At 51.6% G+C, this 23638-nt stretch overlaps 1 protein-coding gene across 1 annotated transcript in view; it reads left to right on the top strand.

The window, feature by feature from the left end:
* LOC126645327 (eosinophil peroxidase-like) overlaps window positions 1–23638 on the top strand; it is a 32502-nt gene extending 8864 nt beyond the window's left edge. Inside the window, 16 exon segments of the mRNA XM_050325611.1 lie at window positions 672–792; window positions 1424–1553; window positions 2603–2809; window positions 3174–3489; window positions 4964–5124; window positions 6906–7152; window positions 7536–7706; window positions 9688–9925; window positions 11485–11699; window positions 17731–17860; window positions 19072–19205; window positions 19938–20113; window positions 20346–20441; window positions 20934–21006; window positions 23394–23470; window positions 23472–23638. Coding sequence (XP_050181568.1) covers window positions 672–792; window positions 1424–1553; window positions 2603–2809; window positions 3174–3489; window positions 4964–5124; window positions 6906–7152; window positions 7536–7706; window positions 9688–9925; window positions 11485–11699; window positions 17731–17860; window positions 19072–19205; window positions 19938–20113; window positions 20346–20441; window positions 20934–21006; window positions 23394–23470; window positions 23472–23543 — 2564 coding nt within the window. The 3' untranslated portion in view covers window positions 23544–23638.

The following is a 23638-nucleotide window of genomic DNA, read 5'->3' as shown; positions in this document are numbered from 1 at the left end:
GCAGAGAAGGAGCCCCTCTGCTCTGGAGCCAGACTGGGAGAGCTGTGGATGCTCACCTGGAGAAGAGAAGGCTCCAGGGAGACCTGAGAGCCCCTTCCAGGGCCTAAATGGGGCTTATGAAAGAGGAAGAGAGACTTTTTACACTGTCAGACAGTTACAAGACAAGGGGGAATTCAATTTTAAACTAAAAGAGGAGAGATTTAGATGAGATGTTGGGAAGAAATTCTCCCCTGTGAGGGTGGGGAGGCCCTGGCACAGGTTGCCCAGAGAAGCTGTGGCTGCCCCTGGATCCCTGGAAGTGTCCAAGGCCAGGTTGGAGCTTTTTGCATTTTATGGTGGAGAGAAAAAAGGAGAGGAGAGGAAGGACAAAGCAATGCTAGAAAATCATTCTGCTCCTGCCCAGGCCTCGTGTGTAATTATAAATGAGATCTGACCACAGCTTTGCTGGGTCTGATGCTTTCCAAGCCAGAAAGAGCAGCTTTGCTGCTCCTCAGCACTTCTTTGAGCAGGAAGGTCTTAAACAACCTGCAGATGGTTGTGCAGATGATGCTGTGACAAGAAACCATTCCAAGGGTACAAGGAGGAAAACCTTTCCCTAAGCCTGGGAGGCACCTCAAACCCAGCACGGCCAGAGTGTTCCTGAGGGCTTGTTTCCCCTTGTTCCCTGGCAGATTTGCTGACTCCAGCTCAGCTGGGCATGATTTTCAAGGCCAGTGGATGTGATCAACAGGATAAGAAAATAAATTGTGGTTCTTCCCGCTACCGAACGATCACCGGCCAGTGCAACAACAGGTGAGGGGCTGAGCTGGAGGGCTGGGGGACAGCAGGACAAGAGGAAACGGCCCCAGGCTGAGCCAGGAGAGGTTCAGGTTGAACATCAGGAGGAATTTCTTCATGGGAAGAGATGTCAGATGCTGGAAGGGGCTGCCCAGGTGGTGGAGTCACCATCCAGCGATTACCATTCAGTGATGGCCTTCAAAAGAACCACACAGCACAGGAGAACTCCCAATCCAAATCCCCCAGTTTCTATTCAAGGTCTCTGGTAATGCCATTCTTGAACAGGCAGAAGCCTCTGCCCCTTTTCCCTGGCATTAAACCTCCAACTTTGGTTTCCACCCACAGTCTGAGGTCGAGGGCCCTTCTTCAGGCTGGATGACATAAGGAATCACCAGCAGACTGAGTTCTTCTTGCCTGGGAGAAACTGAGGCTTGAGTGGATTGTTAAAGGTCCTTTCATACCTAAACAGTTCTATGATTATTGTTGTCATCATTATTAATCCTGAGGTTTATTGGTGCGGCAGCTCCCGGACCGTTGTTGTCCGATCCCATTCCAAGATCCAGGTGTCTCCACACCCACGAGCTCTTGGCTCTGCCGTGATCCTGGTGACACTAACTGCTTGCTCTCCTTCCATCCCCTCTGACAGGAGGCACCCCTACCTAGGAGCCTCCAACAGAGCCCTGGCCAGGTGGCTGCCAGCACAATACGAGGACGGCGTGTCCATCCCCCGTGGGTGGACAGAGGGAAAGCGCTTCTCTGGATTCCCTCTTCCCCTGGTAATGTTGGTAACAGTCACCTGAGAGTGCACATCAGGGCCTGGGCACTGTCAGTTCTTGGACAGGTCACAGGCAGCAAAGTGATCATCAACCAGCTGGAGTGGGGCATCAGGAGGAGGAACTTGGATTCGTCAGCTGCAGGGTGATCCTATGAGAACATCCAGGGGGATCCATCAGAAGGGCTTTCCAGCCTTCAGAAAAAGCAAAGCAAAATCAATCTGATTACTGCAGAAGCACAGGATGAAGAAAGAATCAAGCAATGTGTTCTTTTAAACAGAGTGCACTTAAGCCAAATTATTTCATCCACCTTTTTGATTCGGTTGGTGGCAGCAGGTTGTCTCCTGACAAGCAACATGCCAGAGGACAAAGGGAGCAAGGGAATCCCCAGAATTAAAAATATCAGGCCACAAATTCTGTGGGGTTCCCTTGGGTGGGAGATCTGGGGGGGGTGTGGCTCTGGTGGCACCTGGGTGGGAGCAGGGACACCGTGATGTGGTTTTTGGTCACTTGGATTTGAGGCAACAGGGGCACTAATGAGGAGCTTGGTGACTTTCTGGGTTGTGCCTCGTGCTCATCTGCCCATTGTACCTCCTAACCCTTCTCCACAGCACAGTGCCCACTTTTTGTGTAGCAATAAATGAAGGAAGAACTGGTGTGGGAATTGTCATGGGTGGGGAAAAGATAAGAAGGGAAGGCAGCCTTGGAATAACCTAAGAAATTCCCAGGGACTATTTTTTCCACACTTCTATTTAAAAAATGTCTTTTAAAATTCACTTTGTCTCCCTTTGCCAGGGTTGCTTAGCTGCTTCCTTAAGTCCATCAGGGTTTAGTCCTGGCCTAGGGGCTCAGAACCCTGCCTAGAGCCAGAGCAGAGCAGCGCTCAGTGAAGGGACACTCAGTGACACCTTCCAGCACCAACAGATTTGGGGGTTTTTTTGTCTATGAAGCACAAAAATGCCTTGTAGAGTTTTGCTGATGACCCCATGACCTGGTGCACCCCTTTGTCCAGGTCATTTCCCCACACTTGTGTCCTGCCTCCCTCCCTGCAGGTCCGGCGGGTGTCCAACGAGATCGTTCGCTTCCCACCGGAGCGGCTGCGGCTGGACCAGCACAGGTCCCTCATGTTCATGCAGTGGGGGCAGTTCATTGACCACGACCTGGATTTCAGTCCAGAAACCCCAGCCAGGGTCAGCTTTCATGGTGACATAGACTGTGACACCAGCTGTGCCAAGAAGCCTCCTTGCTTCCCCATCCAGGTACAGCCAGCCTCCTTCCAGGGGACACAGGGAGATGGTCGTGGCTCTCCCAGCCCTCGGCCATGGGGGAACATCCCAGAGCTGGCCAAGGGAGTCAGAGCACCCCCTGTTCTGAGCCCTGGGAACTGTCCCTGGGTGTCAGGCACAGTCACAGAGACACTCTCAGGACTCTTGGGGGCGGTCTTTTATGGAATTCTAAGTGTCTCCAGGCTGTTTGGGATTTGGACCCTGAAAGCAGCATCTCTGCCGTCCGTCTGACCCTCCACATCAGGCTTCATGGCTGATCTGCACCCTGCCTGTGAGACGGCTCTGCCAGGGCTGTGCCCCACTCCTGCTGACGGATTCTCCCGTTCCCTTCCCTCAGATCCCACCCAACGACCCCCGGATCACCAACAGGAGGGACTGCCTGCCTTTCTCCCGCTCTGCCCCTGCCTGCAGCCCGGGCAGCGGGGTGCGGGAGCAGATCAACGCGCTCACCTCGTTCCTGGACGGCAGCGTGGTGTACAGCAGCGAGGTGGCCGTGGCCAGCCGGCTGCGGGACCGGAGCCGCGGGCTGGGCCTGCTGGCTGTGAACCAGAACTTCACCGACAGGGGCAGGGCCTACATGCCCTTCGGGCCCATGAGGAAGGAGCCCTGTCTCAAGGCCAGTGGGGCAGCTCGGATCCCTTGCTTCTTTGCAGGTAAGTTGGGTGTTTTCACCCCTGGCCTGAAAACCAGAGTGAACAATTCCACCGGCTCAGGGTGGTTCTTTAGGCTTTTCTTATTCATTCTTCCTTCCTCTTTCCCTTCCTCTTTCCCTTCCTCTTTCCCTTCCAAGCTCCTCTGTGCAGCATCCCCAAGGTCTTTGGATACCATCAGGACCTGGTGACGGAACAAATGGGACACCTCTGCTTGATGCCATCCTGCAGCTCCCTCCTCCGATGTTTTTGGTGTTTCGTGCTCCCTCCACCCTCTCACGCCTCTGTGTCTGTCCCATCTCTTGTTCTGTGTCTTCACCTGCTCCCCCAGTTCCACACAGGTCCCTCCTCGTTGAGGACCACACAGGACCTATGGCCAAAGACAGATACCCAGTGAGGAGCAGAGCAGGAATATCAAATACTTTCCAGGGTGGAAATATCAGGTACTTTCCAGCCCCCTGGACTGCAGGAGCAGCTCCTGTCCCACAGCTGGAACATTCCCATCAGTGCATTCATGGCCAGCAGTTCCGGCTGGTTCGGAAGCGCTTTTGAAAATTCAGTGTCTTATTTGTGACTTTTCCGGCCCCTGAGAACTGGGGGAATTTCTCATGTGCAGTCGCCCACCAGGGCTCAGCGTTGCCTCCTGGAGCTCTGTTGGAAGCCCTGGCTGGGTGAATTCTGCTCATGGAAACCTCACAGAGCTGCTTTTGTTTGTCCTTCTGCAGCCCCTCACAGGGAGCCTTTGACAGTGGATGAAAAGGTCTCTGTGCTGAGAGCAGGAGCAAATCCCTCTATTTACTATGGGACAAGGGCACTAAATACGACATATTTACTTTTCTCTGAGTGCTTCTTTATCCTCCCATCACCTGCTTGCTCTTGGGTTTCCTGCCCCAGATGTTTGAAGAAGGATTTGATGTTTCATTGTGATGCTGTTTGTAATTTGTGCCTTCAAGTTGTGACTCATTTCGCTTTCACTTTTCCTCCCCGGGGAGCTTTGTCTGGGACTGTCATCTTGCTTTGGCCGCAGTTTCAGCTGGTTTGAAGGAGACCTTCTGACTTTTAGAGCCCTCCTGACTTCCCTGTGCCCATTTCCATTTCTCTTGACTGTGAGACCAAATGTCTCTCTGATATGAGAGCCTGAATAACAACTACTTGTATTTAATTCCTCAAGTAAATGCTCCCAGCCATTAACTGAAACAAACCTTCCCCATCTCTGCCAGGTTGAGCCCAACCATGGTGGCATCTTGGCTTTTGCTGCCTCAGCAGAAATTTGGCTTTTCCCTGGTGCTGCCCAATCCTGGGGGCTCAGGCCCTGCTTTCCTTCCCCTCCTCCTCTGTGTTTCTCCCACGTTTTCTCCACAGCGCAGGTCTCGACACATCTAAAACTTGCTCTGTGCACGTTTCCCAGTGGGATATTCCCATTCCAGTGGGAAGCAGCCAGTCACAGGGCAGTGCCACTCAGCTGTGACCCTCCTAGGTGACACCAGAGCCAGCGAGATGCTGGAGCTGGCCTGCATGCACACGCTCTTCATGCGGGAGCACAACCGCCTGGCCAGGCAGCTGAAGAGGCTCAATCCCCACTGGAACGACGAGACGCTCTACCAGGAGGCACGAAAGATCCTGGGAGCCATGATCCAGGTACCATCTCCCACGGCCTGGCTCTGCCTGCAGTCTCACAGCACTAACGTAGCAGGCTCTGGTGGGATGGGGTGGCCAAAGGGTGTGGGGTTTTGGGGTGCAAAGGTCCAGATTCTTTCCACCAGCTCCACTCAACCAAAGCAAAACCACACAGAGATCCCTGAAACAACATGCACAGAGGGGTCTGTATCTACCAAGATCCAAATCTTGGATGTTTCTTTGCTGTTAAATTCAAAAATTGCTCGGTGGTTTTTAACTGCACTTGCTTTGTTTGAGAAAGAGGCAGAAAAGTCAGAGGGAAAGTTTTTCTAACCAGTGTTTGGTACCTGATAAAAATGGTACTGGACATTCAGATTAAAACTCCTCTGAGCTGGGAGTCTCCTCCTCCCAATGGATCCCTTCACGTGGCAGGGGGCTGGAATGAGGTGATCCTTCAGGTCCCTTCCAACCCAAACCAGTTCTGGGGATTCTATGAAGAAGCCCCATGTGCTGGTGGGTGCAGCCTGTCATGGTGTTCCTCTGTCCTCTGCTGCACCCCAGACTTCACCCTGAACGTGATCTGAGGGTCACAAAAGTATTTCTGTGCTTCCTTCTGGGAAGGACCTCTCCAGGTCTCTTGTCCAGCCTCCAGTTTGGAGCAGGACCAGCTTCAAAGCCAGATGAGGTTTCACAGCCAACACAAAAGGCTGATGAGAAGGAGACATGGGGTTCCCAAAGGCAGCGTTATTAGTCAGACCTAGTTGGAAACTTGTCTTCTGAGCTGGCTTAACAAGCAATAAAAAGCAGGAATATCATAATGTTTAAGGTTTTTTAACTGTCAATTTAAATATTATTTTATTTTTGAATAAACATGTTGGGTAAGGCAACTTGGAGAGACTCAAAAGGTTGTCCTAAAAGCATCATCTCACTCACCGTGTTGACATCAACGGTTTCATCTTCCTGCAGTTTTCAGGAAATTAATCCATTTTCCCCTCCTGATTTTTTTTTTCTCTTTTTTAATTGTATTGTGCCACCTCCTAAATATCCCAGAGAGACAGGAGGGCAGGTTTGGAATCCTCTGCTCTTGGAGGGCTCTCAGAGCTGCCCGTGGGTGGTTTTATCCCTTGTGCCAACGCTGCCAACTCTATCTTTGCCATCTGAGGGTGCAGTTCTGCCTGGCTGATGGGAGACAATATTTGGGAGGATTTGACATTCTCTGGATCAATTAGGTTGAAAAGACCTCTGAGATCACTGAGTCCAATCTGTAATTATCTTGCTGTGACCTATCAAAGCCTTGAGGAGCAGAGGCAGGGGACACAGGAGTGCTGAGCGTCGAGGGGCAGAGCGGGTGTGTGGCTCAGGCACGAGCGGTGTCCGTGCTCCCTGGTGGCCCTGGGGTGCCCATGCTGTGTTTTCACCCAGCTCCCTGCATGTTCATGCAGAGCCCATCAGCGTTAGAGGGTGAGGAGATCCCTCCATGCCTGGCTGGAGGAAGGGGAGTGCGGGCAGTGCCCATGTCCGTGTCCGGAGCTGCACATGGACAGCTGCAGAAGAGGTTCTGTGGAGAAACAAAAACGTCCCTCCACAGGGGCAGGGAGGATCCCCACTGGGCTGCCAGAGCAGCTGGGTGGAGGGGTGGTGAGGTGCAAGGCAGGTTGGCCCTGGGGAGATCCATCAATCCCGTCAGGGCAGCCCCCACGTGACACCTCCTGTCGTTTGAGAACACGAACAACAGCTTTGCTTTCTGCAGAACCTGGCGGCCAAGACACTGGTGGTTTATCCCTCTCCTTGTTTCCCCCTAGATCATAACCTACAGGGACTACCTGCCTCTCCTGCTGGGACACAAGTTCCAGAGTCTGATTCCTCCTTACCGGGGCTACAGCGAGTGTGTAGATCCTCGGATATCCAACGTCTTCACCTTGGCCTTTCGCTTCGCCCACGCTTCAATCCCCCCCACTGTGGGTCGCCTAAACAAGAGTTACAAGCCCATAACACCTGAAATTCGACTTGGAACCTCCTTCTTTGCCATGTGGAGGATCATTCAAGAAGGTAAAGCCTTTCTTGCAGTGAGTTTATCCCACTCAGCCATTTCTCCCCCTCTGGATGAGCTCCTGCTTCAGCCAAATTTAAAAGCACTCTGCAATAAATGTATTAAACCGACCTTTTCAACCAGACAGAGTTTTCCCAACAGAGCTGGTCCCTGCAGTCAAGTGCAGCCCATCATGTTACAGAGCTCATGGTTTGATCCCTTAATTGCCGTGGCCTCCAAGAACATCATTCAAAGCACTTTCTAATTCTTTGAGGGCAGGAAAATTGATTCTCACGTAGCAGGAGTTTGTAATTAAACATAAGCCGTGCTCAGCCATCTCGAGCCTGTTACGCCCCCGCCAGTCTCCCTGCTCTGCTCACACATCCCTGTGTCACCATTCCAGGTGGGATTGATCCCTACCTGCGGAACCTGATGGCCAGCCAGGCCAAGCTGATGACGCAGCGGCAGATGGTGGTGGATGAGCTCCGGGACCGGCTGTTCGAGCGGGTTGAGAGGATTGGCTTTGATCTGGCCGCACTCAACATGCAGCGCAGCAGAGACCACGGCCTTCCAGGTGAGCTGGCCCTGGGAGCAGAGCTGCCAAAGAGAGTGGAAATCAGGCACCTCTGCCTGGGCACTGAGAGACATCTCCAGCCCACAGCTGATTGAAATTACCTCGGAGTTGGACCGATCCTTGTGGGTGCCTTCCAGCTCAGGACAGTCTGTGATTCTCTGATGCTCATTCCCAAATTTTTTCCTTGTTTTTGGATGACCACGGGTAAGTGGGTGGAGGTTAAGCAATGCAGGCAGAGCCTGGATGAAGCTGGAGGAGACATGTGAGGCAGAACAGGGGGCATTGCACAGACCAAAGTTTGCTGTCCAGTGGCTGACTCGTATTTTGCAAATAGAAAAGTTGGTAAAGTATTTCAGCACCAAGTTTGCAGGAGTGGAAGTAAGGCCAGAAGTCCCCCCATGGCTTCTCTCCAAGCATCTGTAGTGGTCCAGTTGAGCCACACGTGACTGGAAGAGCAGATTCCAACCTGTAAGGACAATCTCATCATAATTTCTCTACAAAGACCGTGTCCCAGAACAAAAGGCGTGTCAGAACCACTCTCAGGGCCCTGCAAGGGGCAGAACCAGCGTAATGGCATTGCAAGATGCTCTTGAGAAATACATTGCTGGTGGGACTGCAGAGCTGGCTCCTAGTGGGTCGTTGCCCAACGCTGTCATTAGTCTGATGTAAGTGCCTGGAGCTGCTGCGTCAGTAAATCCTGTGGGAAGCAACATGGATCACTTTGAACCTGTGGGGAAAAGCGAGCTCGATCCACGGGTTTGAAGCCCAGTCGGAGGCTTTGCAGCACACCTGGGGGCATGGCCAGGTCACAGGGTTGCTCTGCCTTGGTTCACACTAAGGCTGTGATTTTTCCATGCTTTCTGTAGGAACATGGTTGTGCAGAACCTTGCCTGAACCACAAATCCTGAGTTTCTAGCTCTGACTCCAGAGCTGCCATAGTGGAAGTTACATGTATTTCTGAATCTGTGAATTAGTGAGTTTCTGAACTGGTGAATGTGTTGTTGGATTTGGGTCTCAGCCACCCCGAGTTCCACTGTACTCCTGCAATTAATCAACCACAAAGGTGGTGATGGCACAGCAAGGTCAAAACAACCTTCCTAATTAATTTTTGGATGAAGCAAACTCTCAGTCTCCTGGAATTGTTTGATAGTGGTGTCATCCACGCACCATATGCTGTGTCTTTTTCTCCACATTCTCCCCAGATTTTAGACATAAGACAGTAGGTTTAGATGGGAGATCAGGAAGGAATTCTTGGTTGTGAGGATGGGCAGGCCCTGGCACAGGTTGCCCAGAGAAGCTGTGGCTGCCCCATCCCTGGAAGTGTCCAAAGCCAGGTTGGAACAATCTGGGCTAGTGGAAGGTGTCCCTGCCCACAGCAGGGGGTGGGAACAAGATGGACTTTAATGTCACTTCCAGCCCAAACCATTCCATGCTCACAACAGAGGGTTTTTGTCCACCAAGAAGCAGAATCATGCACCAGTTGTGGCCCAGTGCATTTTTGGTTGTTTGCAGAACAGGAAAAATTAATCCAGCTGGCAAAGTCTGATGGCTGAAGTAACTTGGGCTGTGTGGGGTGGGGTGGCTTGTCCCTGTGACTATACAGGGACCAGCTGTGGGGCAGCACTTGGCCACTGTCCCATTGTCCAGAAAGAGGGACCATCAACATCTTGTCCAGGTTCACTTTTAATGAAGTTGCATCCCTGTTGAGTGGAACAGAACATGACTGGAAGGTGGTGGAACACCTCCCACCAGCAGAAATCCCTTGCAAAGATACGGCCCTCTCAAATCAGCTTTGAAAGACCAGACAGGAGGGACTGGCTCTGGAGGAGTGGGAAGTCAGTGACATTAACACAAACATAAAGAAATGTCTGAAATATTTTGGGGCCCTGGCTGTGTCCCAGCTTTGGGAAAGAGAGGATAGGATCTTTCCAGGAGGTGGTAACATGTTACTGATCTGTCTCTGATGCCCAACCACTTGCAGGTTACAACTCCTGGAGAAGATTCTGTGGGCTCTCACAGCCTTCTGGAGTGAAGTCACTTGGTAAAGTGTTGAGGAATCAGGATCTGGCCAGGAAGTTCCTACAGCTCTATGGCACCCCCAAGAACATTGACATCTGGATTGGGGCCCTTGCAGAGCCCTTTGTGAAGGGAGGCAGAGTTGGGCCTCTCATGGCTTGTCTCATTGGCACCCAGTTCAGGAACATCCGTGATGGGGACAGGTAAGAGGGGAGCTGGTGATCCCAACCCCAAAGGACAGAGAGGCTGGAGTTCATGGAGATTTCTTTAGGCAGATTTGGAAGCTTCCAGCTGTTTATTGCTCTTGTTTTCACTACTACTCCAAAAGTTTCTTTCCCTTTCTGGTGATGTTGTTAGTCCCTGTCTAATGCTTGAAATCCTGAGCTAAGATCCCTTCCCAGCCGAGTGGTTTCGTTCTCAGCCTGTTCACTACCAGTCATTACTTGTACAAACTGGGTTGTCCTTCTGATTGTGTGAATGTTTTTGGGCTCTTTTCCTCCCTCACATCAGTGCTCTCCAGGTGTCACTGTGTGTTCAAGCAGCAGCTCCCTCCAGCAGGAAGGGGAACATACAAAAACCTTAGCAAGAAGAACAGGTGGGAAAACCAGGATGGATTGGATGGATTGACTTCATCCAGTTAGAGCAAGATCTGTCAGGTCCAAACACATTGTACTGGAAGCAACTGCTCAGAACTGTCAGGTTCCTGCTTTGGGGAGCTTTGAAAATGTACCTGCAGGCCAAGGGATGGTGCTGAAGGACTGACACACTTCCAGGCTTTTTAGGGAGAGAAAAAGGTTAAATATTCTCTCTTGGTTAGGTCCCAGCTCAGCCCAAGCTGCTCCCCAGCAGCATTCCTGTGCCCTCCCTGCTGTGCCTGCAGAAGTCAAACATCTGTTCACCTCCCAAATTCTGAGCTTGCAATACACATTTTTGTCTATCTCAGTGCCTTCTGTACTTCTCAGGGGTCTTGGAGGTGATTTCTCACTGGTTTCTTCTCTCCAGTTCTGAGCTGGAATCCTGTGATCTGATGTGTAGCAGGGTTTGGTCTTTGCCTGCCCCAAGACATGGGTTGGGGTTTCCTTGTCAGCCAAAATCCCTTCAGCAGCGTTGAGCTTTGAACATCCCTCAATTCCTCTTCCTCCTTGGGGTTGCTCAGAGTCATCAGCTGCAGCAGTGCCCCATTTTAAGCTGCATTTCTGAAGCAAGATCCCTGTACCTGCCAGCAACATTGCCTGAAAATGGCATCACAACCCCTGTTTCTGGGAAAAAGTTCTGCCTAGAAAGACTTAGGATGAGCTCAAACCCCAGCACTGGGAGCTTAGAGGCAAACAGTCCATTGCACATCTAGAAATCCTCTTCTTATGGCAGGCAAAAAATGCTTTTTTAAAAAAAATTGGGTAATTACAGGGCTGGTTCCAGCACAGCAATCATGTGGCTGTAACCACAGTCTGTGCAGCCTTTTCTATTTGAAAGAGGAGCCTGTGCCTCATCTGAGGGAACACAGGGCAATTAATTCAATTGCAGTTTTATTATAAGTCCATGGGCAAAAAAAAAATAAAAAAAAAACAACCCACAAAAAAACTCAAACACAAAAAAAGCAAATTAAATTACCCAGCTGGTGAGTCAGGGCTCTTGATTTAAATAACAGAAATTTGAATTTGTTCTTGGCAACAGAACTGTGTTATTGGTGTTCATGTGGGAGTCCTGAATGTGAGGAAGCCAGAAGGCAAAAGTCTGTTGTGTTCTCTTCTTTCTCCTGCAGGTTTTGGTGGGAGAACCCCGGGGTTTTCACTCCCTGGCAACGCTGTGCACTGACCAAAATCTCCCTGTCACGAGTCATTTGTGACAACACCGACATCACCAAAGTTTCGAGGCACATCTTCAGGGCTAACAGGTACCCCAAGCACTTTGTGAGCTGCAGTCGGATCCCAAAGCTGGACCTCAGACCGTGGAAGTCACGGAGCACCCAGGAGCAAGGTAAGAGCCTCACAGAGCTCCTGCCTGCAGGCACGGGACAGGAGCAGAGCCAGGGGCTCAAAACAGAGCTGCCAAACGTGGCTCTGGACCTGTGTGCCAGGAGCACCCCTAGGACACGTTTGGGCTCTCCATTTTAGCAGGTGCACTGCGAGCGGCTCCTCCAAAGTGCAGATTTTCCAGCCCTGGCATTGCAAGACTGAGCCAAGTGCCCTGTCCTGGGATTCCTTCTTAGGAGGAAAGGCTGAGGGAGCTGGGGCTGTTCAGCCTGCAGAGCACACACTGAGAGGGGCCCTCCCCAGGGTGTGTCAGGGGCTGCAGGGAGGGGGCAGAGGATGGCCCAGGCTCTGCTGGGGGGGCCCAGCAATGGCACAAGAGGAACGGGCAGGAACCGATGCCCAGGAAGCTCCAGCTGGACAGGAGGAAGAACTTCTTCCCTGGGCAGTGACCCAGCTCTGAACAGGCTGCCCAGGGAGGGGCTGGAGTCTCCTCCCTGGGGATATTCCAGAGCCCTCTGGACACAATCCTGTGCCCTGTGCTCTGGGCTGGCCCTGCTGGACCAGTGACCCACTGGGGTCCCTTCCAACCTGACCCCTTTGGGATTGTGGGATGTTTTATGATTATAAGACCTTCCAGTTTAGCTCTTTGCTGCTGATTCCTATGTTTTTCTACACAGAAAGCAATGTCCAAATGGGGAAGGCTGGTCTGTCTGTCTGTCTGTCCAGGTGCTTGGCCTGTCTGTAGCACAGCTCTGAGCTCTCTGTCAGCACATCCTGGTCAGGCCAAAAGCAGCTTTTCACTGGAACAGAGATTCCCACTCTATGGAAGGGATCTTGGAATTTGATTTCTGCTTGTACAGCTTTTGCCTGTATTTCCATTATTTCCCTCTGCCTTCTGGATTTGTGAAATCTTGGTGTTTAATGCTTTCCTTTCCAAAATGCTCTCTGAAATCCCTGGGAAGCAAAATTAGGGAAGAGAGGCTGTCCCCTGGGAAAGACAGACTGTTCCACTGTCATGCCTTTTGCTAACAAAACATCATCCTTCCTTTGCTGACAGTCAGGCCCTGCCATGCTCTCATAATTCCAGTTATCAATTCCTCTTTTCCAGTTTAACCTGTGGAAATGAATCCACAGCTGTGGCAGGTCCTTCTCTGTTAACACATTGCTTTTTATCTCCTCTAGAAGAAGAAGATTCTGCTGACTTTAAATGCTGAACACTGAGGATTCCCCAGAAGATGCTGGGATTTATTATTATTTTTTACTGGTTTTGTGCTTTCACTGCCTGCACTGTTGCTGTCCTTTACTCAGCTTAATTTGCACGAAGCCTTTCCAGTGGGATGGAGTCCAACAAGAGAAAAACTTCAGGAGGAGATGTCCCAGATCTGTGAAATCACCCAATATCACAAAGCCAAGTGAAATGAGTTATCCAGAGGCTGATTCCAAATCACACCAGCTGCTGGTTTGGTCTGCAGAACCACGCACTGTTTTACCAGCACATGGTTTGGACCCTCCTTTCAAATTCTGCAACCCCCACAGAAAGATCCAGGGCATTGGATTGGCAGCTGATTCTTCCTCTCCAATTATTTTTGTTTGTTTAAAATAAGACATCTTTCAGTTTCCAGAGAAAATCTCCTAATGTCAGGGTGCCCCTGAGGGAAGCAGAAACAGCTGCCCTTCACCCCAAACCAGGCTTGTCTAAAATGCCCTGGGTCAGGTTTTGTTCCAATATGGAATTAAGACATGGAGAGAGCTGTTTTCCCATCATTTTTTGCCCTTAGTCCAGAATGCCCAAGGCATTACAACAGGAATCTGTGACAAGTTCTTCCTGCAGCTTGGCACGAGCCAGAGTGACTTAACCCTGTGCTGTGGAGCTGGTGGGATGTGTCCTGGCAAAGATAAGAACAATCCAAACACACAGGAAAGTAAAAGCTACTCTGGTTTCACTCCAGCTTTGTCCTCTCAATATCTTTTCCTGAAAGGGATCAAACCTACTTCGTCCTCCCTCTGTAGCCTGTTATATTCCTGTTACTGCTCAATAAACTGCAATTTTGGGCCGAGGCCAAAATGTTCCTTGCACTTTGTAAAAGGTGTGGTAGCCACAGGTGAGTGGAGGATGGTGGTGGGATCTCTATGGGAATGCTGGGAAAAGACAGCTCCAGCACCTGAGTTTTGTTCATGAAAGGAGGTATTTCTTGCTGAAACCTCTGACCCCACCTCTTGTGTGACATGGAACTATGGAAGGGCCAGGGCAGGATGTAGTTCCAACAAATACTTGACAACAATTCCTCCTCATCACACCCAAAATGGGAAGTGTCCCTGTGAGAACCTTGGAGAGGGAGAAGAGGGATGGAAACCAACTGCTGCCAGTCAGGGTGGAGGGGCTGAGGGTGGTGTAGGCTGGGAGACACCAAGCAGGGCATGCTTGGAAAGCAAAAGGCACCAGCCATGGCCTGGGGTGGGCAGAAGTCCCCTCTGTCTCCTGGGTGAGCTACAAGGGAGTCAACACTGATGGGTGGGGTCCTGGGCTCTCCAGCTTTGGTTTTGCCCTCTCAGTTGTCCAATCCCACCCACCTGTGTCTGCTCAGCCCCTCGGTGACAGAGGAGGTCTCACTCATTACCTGTGACTTCAGCAGTTCCCCTGGGGGGGAGGAAGTGGCTCAAACCCACCCACAGTCCCTCGGTGTGCACTAAGCACAGGGGGCCATTTTTCCCAGTTTTAGCCAAGCACAAAGATGAAATCTGGGCACTTTGATCTGGTTTATCCACTTGATCAAACTGCCTGATCAAACCCATGCAACGCTGGTTCAGCAGGACTGTGCCAAGGGATGCCCAGCACGTGCCTGCCTGGGCTGGTGGAGGTGGGGGGTTCATCCTGCAGGAGCTGGGATGGGATTGTTTGTCCTGCTCAGCCTCTGTTGAAGGTTTCAGAATTTCAGTTCTCCCTCCTGGCTCTGTCAGGGCCTCTCATCCACTTTGTTTCCCACCTGCAGCTGTTGATGCCCATCCCGAGTCCATCCCGCTCAGCACCTTCTCCCAGGGACGATTACATTTTGGTTTGAGCCTTCATTTGCTCACTGTGAACAAGACAATTTTCTTTGCCTTTTCCCATCAGATTAGATCCCTTTCCCTGCCTCCTCCTCTCTCTCCTGGCCAATGTGTGGCTGAGCAGAGCTGGGGAGTAGGAGAGTCATTAAAGCTGAGTGATGAAAGCTCACGGTGTGAGCAAGTCCCTCCTCTCCCTATCTCAGCTTCACTTCAGCCAGACTGGAAAAGGTGCGAAGACCCAGGGGCAAAAGGGAGTTAACTGGGCATGGATACACTTGGTCTGGAAACTGGGAGCTACATTAGAGCTGGAGTTTCAGAAAACACCTGGCAGGTTAGGCAAGAGCTGCTGTTGAAATGGCAGTGGGGCGGATCCAGGTGCTGGGGGTGTTTGCGACAGCCCAAAATTACAGCTGAGGATTTTGGTGCCTGTGGCTTTGGAGCCCAAATGTTGTGTCAGATCTGAGCTCACGATGTCTCCATGGTGAATTGGGAATGGCACAGTTTTTTATTATTGCTTTGTGTGCTTGGTTTTTCCCATCAGAGACACTTCCCAGCTCCTGGAAGCCCCAGATCACAGATCTTTGCTCTCTGCAACTCCCTGACTGGCAGGGGGAGCTGGGGGGGATCAGGCTCTGCTCCCAGGGAACAAGGGACAGGATGAGAAGAAATGGCCTCAAGCTGCACCAGGGGAGGTTTGGGTGGGATACTGGGAAAATTTCTTCATGGAAAGGGTTGTCAGGTACCAGAATGAGCTGCCCATGGAGGCGATGGAGTCCCCATCCCTGGAGGATTCCCTGGTGGCTCTCAGTGCTCTGGGCTGGGGGACAAAGTGGGGGTCAGACACAGGTTGGACTCGATGATCCTGGAGGTCTTTTCCAACCTTAATGATTCTGTGATACTGTGGAAGTCTTTGGAAATTGCTGTCAGTGACTTAAAGCTTTTCTGAGTGGTTTGTGAGCTCTCACACTCCCCTGGCCACAGACATTCTGGGTGAGTTTGGGTGTGCAGGGTTGTGTCAGAGCTTTCTCCTGCAGCAGCAACCTGAACACAGCTTGGTTTGGGAGCCACTTCCATCCTTGCCCTCCTTTCACTGGGGTTACATTTTAGGAACCTCTCTCCTGGCAGGTCAGGATGAACCACTTGTGACCAAATCAACCTTCCCCCAACTGCAAAAGGCTATAATTTATACTGATGAGAGACAGGAGAGGTTAACAGCATTTGGAAGGGAACAGTTGGCTGGATCAGACCTTGGAGAGGCCCAAAGCAGCCATGGCTGGTCTCTTTATAAACCAGTTCCAAAAGGAGCTGGTCTCTTTATCAACCAGTTCCAAAAGGAGCTGGTCCCTGCAGCACCTGTACAGAGAGAGGGTTCCAGTGCTGTGGGATGTGGGATGCTTGTCTTTTCCATGTGCTGGGGCAGGGACAGTGCAGAGGCTGTGGGAAAACCTTTGGCTGCCTCTGCTGTGGTTGCAGGGAAGCCCTGGGAGAGCCAAGCAGTGAGGCTGCAGTCACTCCTCTCCAGTTTGTCCAGGAAAGGCAGGAGAAGAATTGTCCCTGGATTAGCCACAGGAGCAGAGGGCAATGCCTTCCTGTATCATCATGTTTCTTAATGAAATGCCACTCAGTCTTGCCCAGTTTATTGTCCTAGAGGGCTTGACCCTGTTCTTTGGATTGCAGGTGATGGTCAATGTGGTTTCATGGGTCCTTGGAGCACTTCCTTTTTAGAATCTGCAGCTTTCGGTCCTGGCTGGAATTTAATGTCATAAAATATTAATTATTTAATATTGTTGCTTCTCTGAAGTTCTAGAGCAAGAGCTGTCATGCAGATGATGAATCACATAATGTTTATTTCCCAGCCCAGTCATTCCATCTCTTGTAAGGTCCTTTCCAGGCAGCGGTTTTAGGAGATGAAATGCAGTTGGAGCAGTCCCAGGTTAAACTTGCATTTTCCTGCTTCACTCCCTCCTTTATTTAAATACTGCCTGAGCATCTGCCTGCCTCTGGCCATGAAAACCTCGGGAGGAGCTACTCTTGCTTTTTTTATCTTTTGGTCCGGATTTGTGGCACTTTTTCCAACTTTTCCCACTCTACGTGAGGAATGTCCGGTTGCTCAGCCTGGTCCCTTCGATGCCTTGATGTGTGGTGTTTGCATCACCAGTTTTCCCTTTGTCTTCTCCATGGTAATTTCCCTTTGTCTCCTCAATAGGAATTTCTGATCTCCTGGACATCTTGCAGCCAGCTCATTTGGTGAAGCTCAAGTGAGACAGCCTGGGGTTACAGAATCACAAAATCATGGAACAGCTTTGAGTCGGTGGGACATTAAAGCTCATCTCATTCCACCCCTGCCATGGGCAGGAACACCTTCCACTATCCCAGGTTGCTCCAAGCCCCATCCACCCAGGCCTTGGACACTTTCAGGGATTTATGGGCAGCCACAGCTTCCCTGAGTAACCAGTGCCAGTGCTTCCCCACCCTCACAGGGAAGGTTTTATTCCCAGTATCCCATCTAAACCCACAGTGCCTCTGGTAGGGTCTGTGCTGTCTGACACATCCTGCTCCCTCCCATTAGAGATTTTCTTTAATTTCCTCAGAGTTGCCATTCCCAGAGCCCCCCAGAAGGGGGGCTGGCTCTCCAGGCATGTACCAGCCCAGATTCACCCAGCCCTTGCCCCCAGGCACCTTTGCTATTGCGTGTTTGCCCCTCCTGCCACCCAACTCCTGCCCGGAGCTGCCGGCGTGTCCTTGCTAAACCGGCTTTCCACGCTGAGTTGAGCTCTGAGCAGGGAGCTCAGCCTTGCTGCAGCATCGCTCCCAAACCTCCTTCCAGCTCTGCACCACCCACATGTAGCTGATCCAGGGAGTCTCAACTCTGCTCCACAACACCCCGAGCTGGTGACTCGTTCCCAGCTCGGTGAACACGCTCCGGGCTGGAAGGATGGAGCTTTTCCTCCTTCACTACCCATTTACCTGCCTGTTCATCGTGTTTCTAGTCCTTTACCAGGTGAAACCTGCATTCAGATTCTTCTGCAAGATGACCTTCTATAAGCTGTGGTTCTTCACCATAAGCATTGTGGTTGTTATCCTCAGCATTCCTCGGGGACGGAACGTGGAGAACGCGACGTAAGTTGGCCGTGGCTTCCCTCTGCTCTGGGCACTGATAGAGTCCACTCTGTCCAGTGCTTTGGTTTGGAGGGTCCTGGGAGCTGGGCTGTGGTGGGGAGGAATTAGTTGTATGTTGGTGTGGGGAGATGACAGACCCTGTCATTCAGCAGAGGGGCGTGAGTGTCAATATTGGTTTCGGGTTGATGGAACAAATGACGAATTACGGAAGGAGACGATGTAAAAGGTGACATAGATTTGCCAGAGTAGGTCATGCCAACAACCTGGATGGAATGCACAGGTAAAGTAAGTCGTTGTTTGTATTAAAACTATTTCATCTGGTCTTTGGAGCTGAATTTCCCTCCCCATGGCCGACCATTCCCTCCCCAGGCTGTGTTGTGAAAGCCACTGCAGGTGCTCTTCTCTTTCTCAGCTCTCTTGTGAGTCAGTGCCCACCTGAGTGGGCATGAGCAGACAGTGCCACAGTGCAGTGCTGGCACCTGCACTGTCACTGGTGTCCCCACCACTGCAATGGCAGTGGTGTCCCCAGCTCTGGCAGTCACTCACCTCAGCAGGGTGGGCACCAGGAACTTGGGGGGTGGACTGACTCTGCTACATGCCAGGGTAAGTCTTGTACCCTCCTGAAGAGCTGCAGAGGCAGGATTGGCTCTGGAATTGTCCTGTGCTCCAGTGGGAATCCAGGTCTCCTCACTGAGCATCAGCCTCTTGCTTTGAAAAATGTTTTTCCCTTCTTTACTTCGGTGCCCGACTTTCATTATTTTTTTTATTTCATTTTACTGATGTCTCTTAAAATATTGCTCCCAGAACTGCAACCTGATGTCCCCTAGAGGCAAACCTCTCTCTCTCCACACTCTGGGCAATAGCAGAGTTGGGCAGAGTTTATTTCAGCCTGTGTTTGATTCAGCAAGGTGGGCAGGGAAGGAGTACAAAGAAGTGCTGTGAATTGGGATATAATTTACTGTTTGGTTGATCCATGGAATTTCTGCAGCTGTGGTTGGGCCATTGGTCTTGTATGGTTGGAAGGAAACCTGGTAGGTGAAATGATAAGCTGCAGAGGCACACTAATTGCTCTTCTCCAAGTGCTGGGGCAGATCTGGGTCTGTGGAGAAACAGGAGCACTGCCTGAGGTGGGATGGTTTGGATGAGCAGTGTTTGCTCCTTTCATCCAAATTTCAGCACCCCTTTGCTTCATGTCCACTCCTCTTTTCCAGGATTTTTCGCACTTTGGCCCTGCCACTCAAATACATCTTTGGCATCCAGATAGTGGTGAAGGGCAAGGAGAACCTCAGGACTAAGAAACCTTTTGTGCTGGTGCTGAACCACCAGACCTCCCTCGACATTCTGGGTATGTGCTGATCCTGCCTCCTGCTCCTGGCCCCAGGGGTTTGGAGGCGTGGGTTGTACCACAGGCAGAGGGGCAGGAGTGGCTGTTACACAGTCATTTACCAGCCAGCCCCAAGCTAGGGCTGATCTCCAGGGTGTTACAGGCAGGTCTGATCTCCAGAGTATCAGAGACAGGTTTATCTCCAGGGTATTAAAGGCAACTCTGATCTCCAGAGCATTAAAGGCAGGTCTGATTTCCAGGATACTGGAGGTAGGTCTGATCTCCAGGGTATTAAAGGCAGGGCTGTTCTCCAGGATATCAGAGGCAGGGCTGATTTCCATTGTATTGAAGCAGGTTTGATCTCCAGGGTATAAATGCAGATCTGATCTCCAGAATATTAAAGGCAAGTTTGATCTCCAGGGAATCAGAGGCAGGGCTGATCTGAGTATTAGAGGCAGGTCTGATCTCCAGGATATTAGAGGTACTTTCAAGCTACATCAGGTTCACCCAAGGAATGAGGACAAGGCTCTCAGCTGACCACAGCTGTGTCATAGCTGCTCCTTCAGTGCCAGCAATAGTTCTCCTCTAACTGTGTGGCTGCTCTGGAGAACCCCAGGATCTCATTCTCAGCGACTCTAAGGGTCAGTGAAGCTGCAGGGATGGCATCTCCCAGGGCAGAGGGCAGTAACCCAGTACCTAGGGCAACCCTGAGTGCAGATGACGCCTTGCCCTGCCCCTGTTGTCCCCTTGCAGTGCTGCTGGAGATCCTGCCACGCCGCTGCGTGCCCATTGCCAAGAAGGAGATCCTGTACATGGGCACCTTCGGCCTGGCGTGCTGGCTGATGGGGACCATCTTCATCGACCGCAAGGACAGGGAGGGTTCCATCAAAACCCTGACAGAGGTGGCCCAATCCCTGCACAAGGACAACGTGAGTGGGGAGGAGCCTCTGGAGGGCGTGAGCCTTGGCGCGGGTGGGGAGGGATCGCTGTCTCCGGGCTGGGCGCTGAGCAGGGCACAGTGAGAGCATCCCTGGTGGGCTCAGTGCCTTGTGTGTCCACGGAGCAGAGGTCAGGAGCACACAGAGCAGTCCCAGGGGATCGTGGTGGCTCAGATCGTCACCTGGAGGTGCCTCCATCTCAGTGTCCTCTCCCTCCCTGCAGCTGCGCATCCTGATCTTCCCCGAGGGAACTCGCAACCACAGCGGCTCCATGCTGCCCTTCAAACGTGGGGCCTTCCAGCTGGCTGTGAAAGCACAGGTGAGACCACCTTCCTGGCTTCCCCGTGGATCCAGCACACCCAGGAGCCCATCAGGAGTTTGTGGCTGGCACAGGATGGGGGCTGTTTCTGGGAAAAGCAGAAACCTTCCTGACAGCTTGGGAAAAAAAGTGTGTGTGTGTGTGTGTGGGGATCCAGACAAGAGCCCTGGACCTGCCCAGGGAAGTTTCTGCTGAGCTGGCCTCTGCACATCCTAATTTGCCAATCCACAATTGTTGGCTTAAATACAGAGATGAAAATGTAAAACCCAACGGTGAGGACATGGGGTGATACAATTAAATGATCTAAATATCCCCAGTAACCCTCAGAATATCTACTGTGAAGCTGACAGTGATAATAATCAGTAAGGTGCAGAATTCACCTGAAAACAGCAGCTGCATTTTGGAGGATGGGTGGGGAAAGGTGAAAATTCATTGTAAATACGAATATTCCCTGTAAATGTGTGTATTCACTGTAGATTGACTCCTTTCCAGGTCCCCATCATTCCTGTAGTGTTCTCTTCCTACAACAGCTTCTACAACCAGAAGGAGAAGAGATTCACCCCAGGTGAGGATGACCTGGGGCAAAGAAGGGGCTGGGTGTTGGTAGGGCACAGTCCTTGGAGACATGAGGTGGGTGGGCAGGTGTGTGATGAGGAGACAGCAGCCAGACAACAGCACTTTGTGTCTTCTTGGTGGGAAAAGGGACATTTCAGGCATCACTTTTGCCTCTCCCCTTGGATTTCTTGGAAAATGTGAGGGAACCTGGAGAAGCAGCAGAGTCTTGGGGCAGATCCTGCCCCAGGCCCCACCACTCTGCCCTCGGGTTCCTGGGGAGTTGGGAAATAAAAACAAACGTGGAGCTCTCGGCAGAAGCCACCCTGAGAATGTGTGACCCCAGTAACCGTGTTTCATCCGTTTGTGGCAACAAGAATTGCTGCTGATGGAATTTTATGGGGGGAAAAAATGACACAAGTCTTGGGTTTCAGAAGGAAAATGCAGAAAAAAAGGTCACAAATTCCGAGAGAGAAAAGCATTCCATCCTGTTCCTCCGCTCCCTTTGCTGCTACCAGCCCCAAAATGGGCTTCTGCCACTTCCCACCCTTCCCCAGGCCAGCCCTGCTGTTTCCTGAGGGGAGGATTTGCATCTGGAATTCTCATTCCTGCCGTTGTTGTGCCTGGGTGTAGTCATTCCCAGGCAGGCAGCTGGCAGGGAGAGTGATAAACACTGCACTGGCTGGTTCCCTTCACCCTTCACCTGCTGGGTCCGTCCTGTATCTGTTCCTCACACCCATAAACCTTTTGGGACTGGAAATGTTCCCCCACCAGGGTGTTGACAGGACCAAGAGCAGGGATTCCTCCCCACCACCACAGCCCTGCTCAAAGCCCTGCTCTGGGAAGTCAGACAGTAACACCGTGGGGAGGGGGCCCTGGAGCAGCTGAACCTTTTGCTTAAAGCAAGGCCAGCCTAAAGACAGCTGAGTTTGCTTTGTGCCTTGTCCAGACAAGTCTGGATTAACTCCCAAGGATGGAGATTCCACAAATTCCACAAATTCCCTGAGCTTTTTTAGGAAAGACTTTTTGCAGTTGCGTGAACATTTGCCTTTATAGCAACTTCCCTCACCCTGGGAGTTCATAATTAGTTGTTGACCTTTAATCCCACGGATAGTTGACCTCTAATCCCGTGTTTTACTGACCTCTGAGCTCTTTCCCAAGTGGCTGTTAAACAGGTAGGACCTTCACTGCTGGAGACAGAACCCCCAGTCAGCTTTTCTTGCACTTTCCCACTTTTCCCTCCCCCAAGTTTTGCCACCCTGCAGATGTGCTGCCCGTGCTCAAGATTCCTGCACGTGGAGCAGGCTGGTCCTCAGGCCAGGCCAGCTCACTGTGCCCACCCAGAGGTTCTGGGTGTGCTGATGAGCCCCTGGAAAGCCACACCCCGTGCCTGGTGGTTCATGGAGCATGTTTGGTGTTTGCTGGAAGTCTCTTCTGCCCCAACAGACCTGAATTTACAGCACAGCCCCATCATCACTCAGCCCTTTCTGTAGGGCCAAGTGAAGTGAGGAGCCAGCCTGGCTTGGGGTGGGAGATGTGCAGGCAGGGAGCACAGAATCACAGAATCACAGAATCACAGGATAAGTGTTTGGGTTGTAAGGGACTTAAAGATGATCTTGTTCCACCCCCTGCCATGGGCAGGGACACCTTCCACTAGCCCAGGTTGCTCCAAGCCCTGTCCAACCTGACATACCCTTTTCCGTTGTGAAACTCTTCTCTATGCTCTGCTTCCAGCACTGCTGGATCTCATTCCTGGCACACATGTAAAGACATGCAAGAACATCAGAAAACACCCCCCAGAACCCCAGGTGGGTGTCTGGTGTCTGTGCAGGCACTATCTTGTCTCTGCTGGCCAGAACAAGGGCCTCTGTTGCCAGAGCAGAAGAACATGATGACACCTCCTCAGTATATTCTTCCAGTTTGCACCAGTCCATCGCTTGGGTGCTTCCCCAGAGGAGTCTGACACACCAGGGAGTCCTGGGTGCAATTTCCCTCATCCCAAAGCCTGTTTCTGGAAGGCAGGACTCTGCTGGATTTGGTGTACACAGATCAGAGCGTGGCCAGTTTGGATGTGCTCACATCTCCTTCTCCTTGCCACCCTGACAAACCCTGAGGTCTTTCCACTGTGCAAACTCATTCTAGGTGAAACATGGCATTGGACTGGAGCAGAGATTCACCTGTTTCTGTATTTGTGATTCCTGTGGATGGGAAAAGCCTGGTGTGGTTTTTTTCTGTGTGCTCCTGTGCCATGGCTGGGTTCCCACACCACTCTCAGTGTGTGAACGAGGGCATTTCCCTTCATCTCTCTCCTGTTCCTTGACAGGCACCAATCTTCCTGCTGGATCTTCTCTTGCTCCTTCTACACCACCCCTCTCTCACCCTCCTGCCTCACTCTTCCAGGAAAGCTCATCATCCAGATCCTGCCAGAAGTGGAGACCCTCGGCCTGGGCCCGGACGATGTCCCCAAGCTCACCGAGCAGGGTCCGGGACTCCATGCTCACCACCTACCAGGGGATATCAGGAATGACAAACGGGGCTTCCCATCAGTGATGCCCTCTCCCAGCTCCAGCTGTGTGTGCCACAGCTCAGGAGGAGGCCACAGGAAGGTCTGGCAGCAGAGAGGAGCGTGGATTGCAACGCTGATG

The sequence above is a fragment of the Myiozetetes cayanensis genome, unplaced genomic scaffold (assembly GCF_022539395.1).
Source record: "Myiozetetes cayanensis isolate MyiCay16 unplaced genomic scaffold, myiCay2020 scf30, whole genome shotgun sequence".
Classification (NCBI taxonomy): Eukaryota; Metazoa; Chordata; class Aves; order Passeriformes; family Tyrannidae; genus Myiozetetes; species Myiozetetes cayanensis.
The sequence above is the reverse complement of the archived record's forward strand: the minus strand, read 5'-3'. Positions and strand labels throughout refer to the sequence as shown.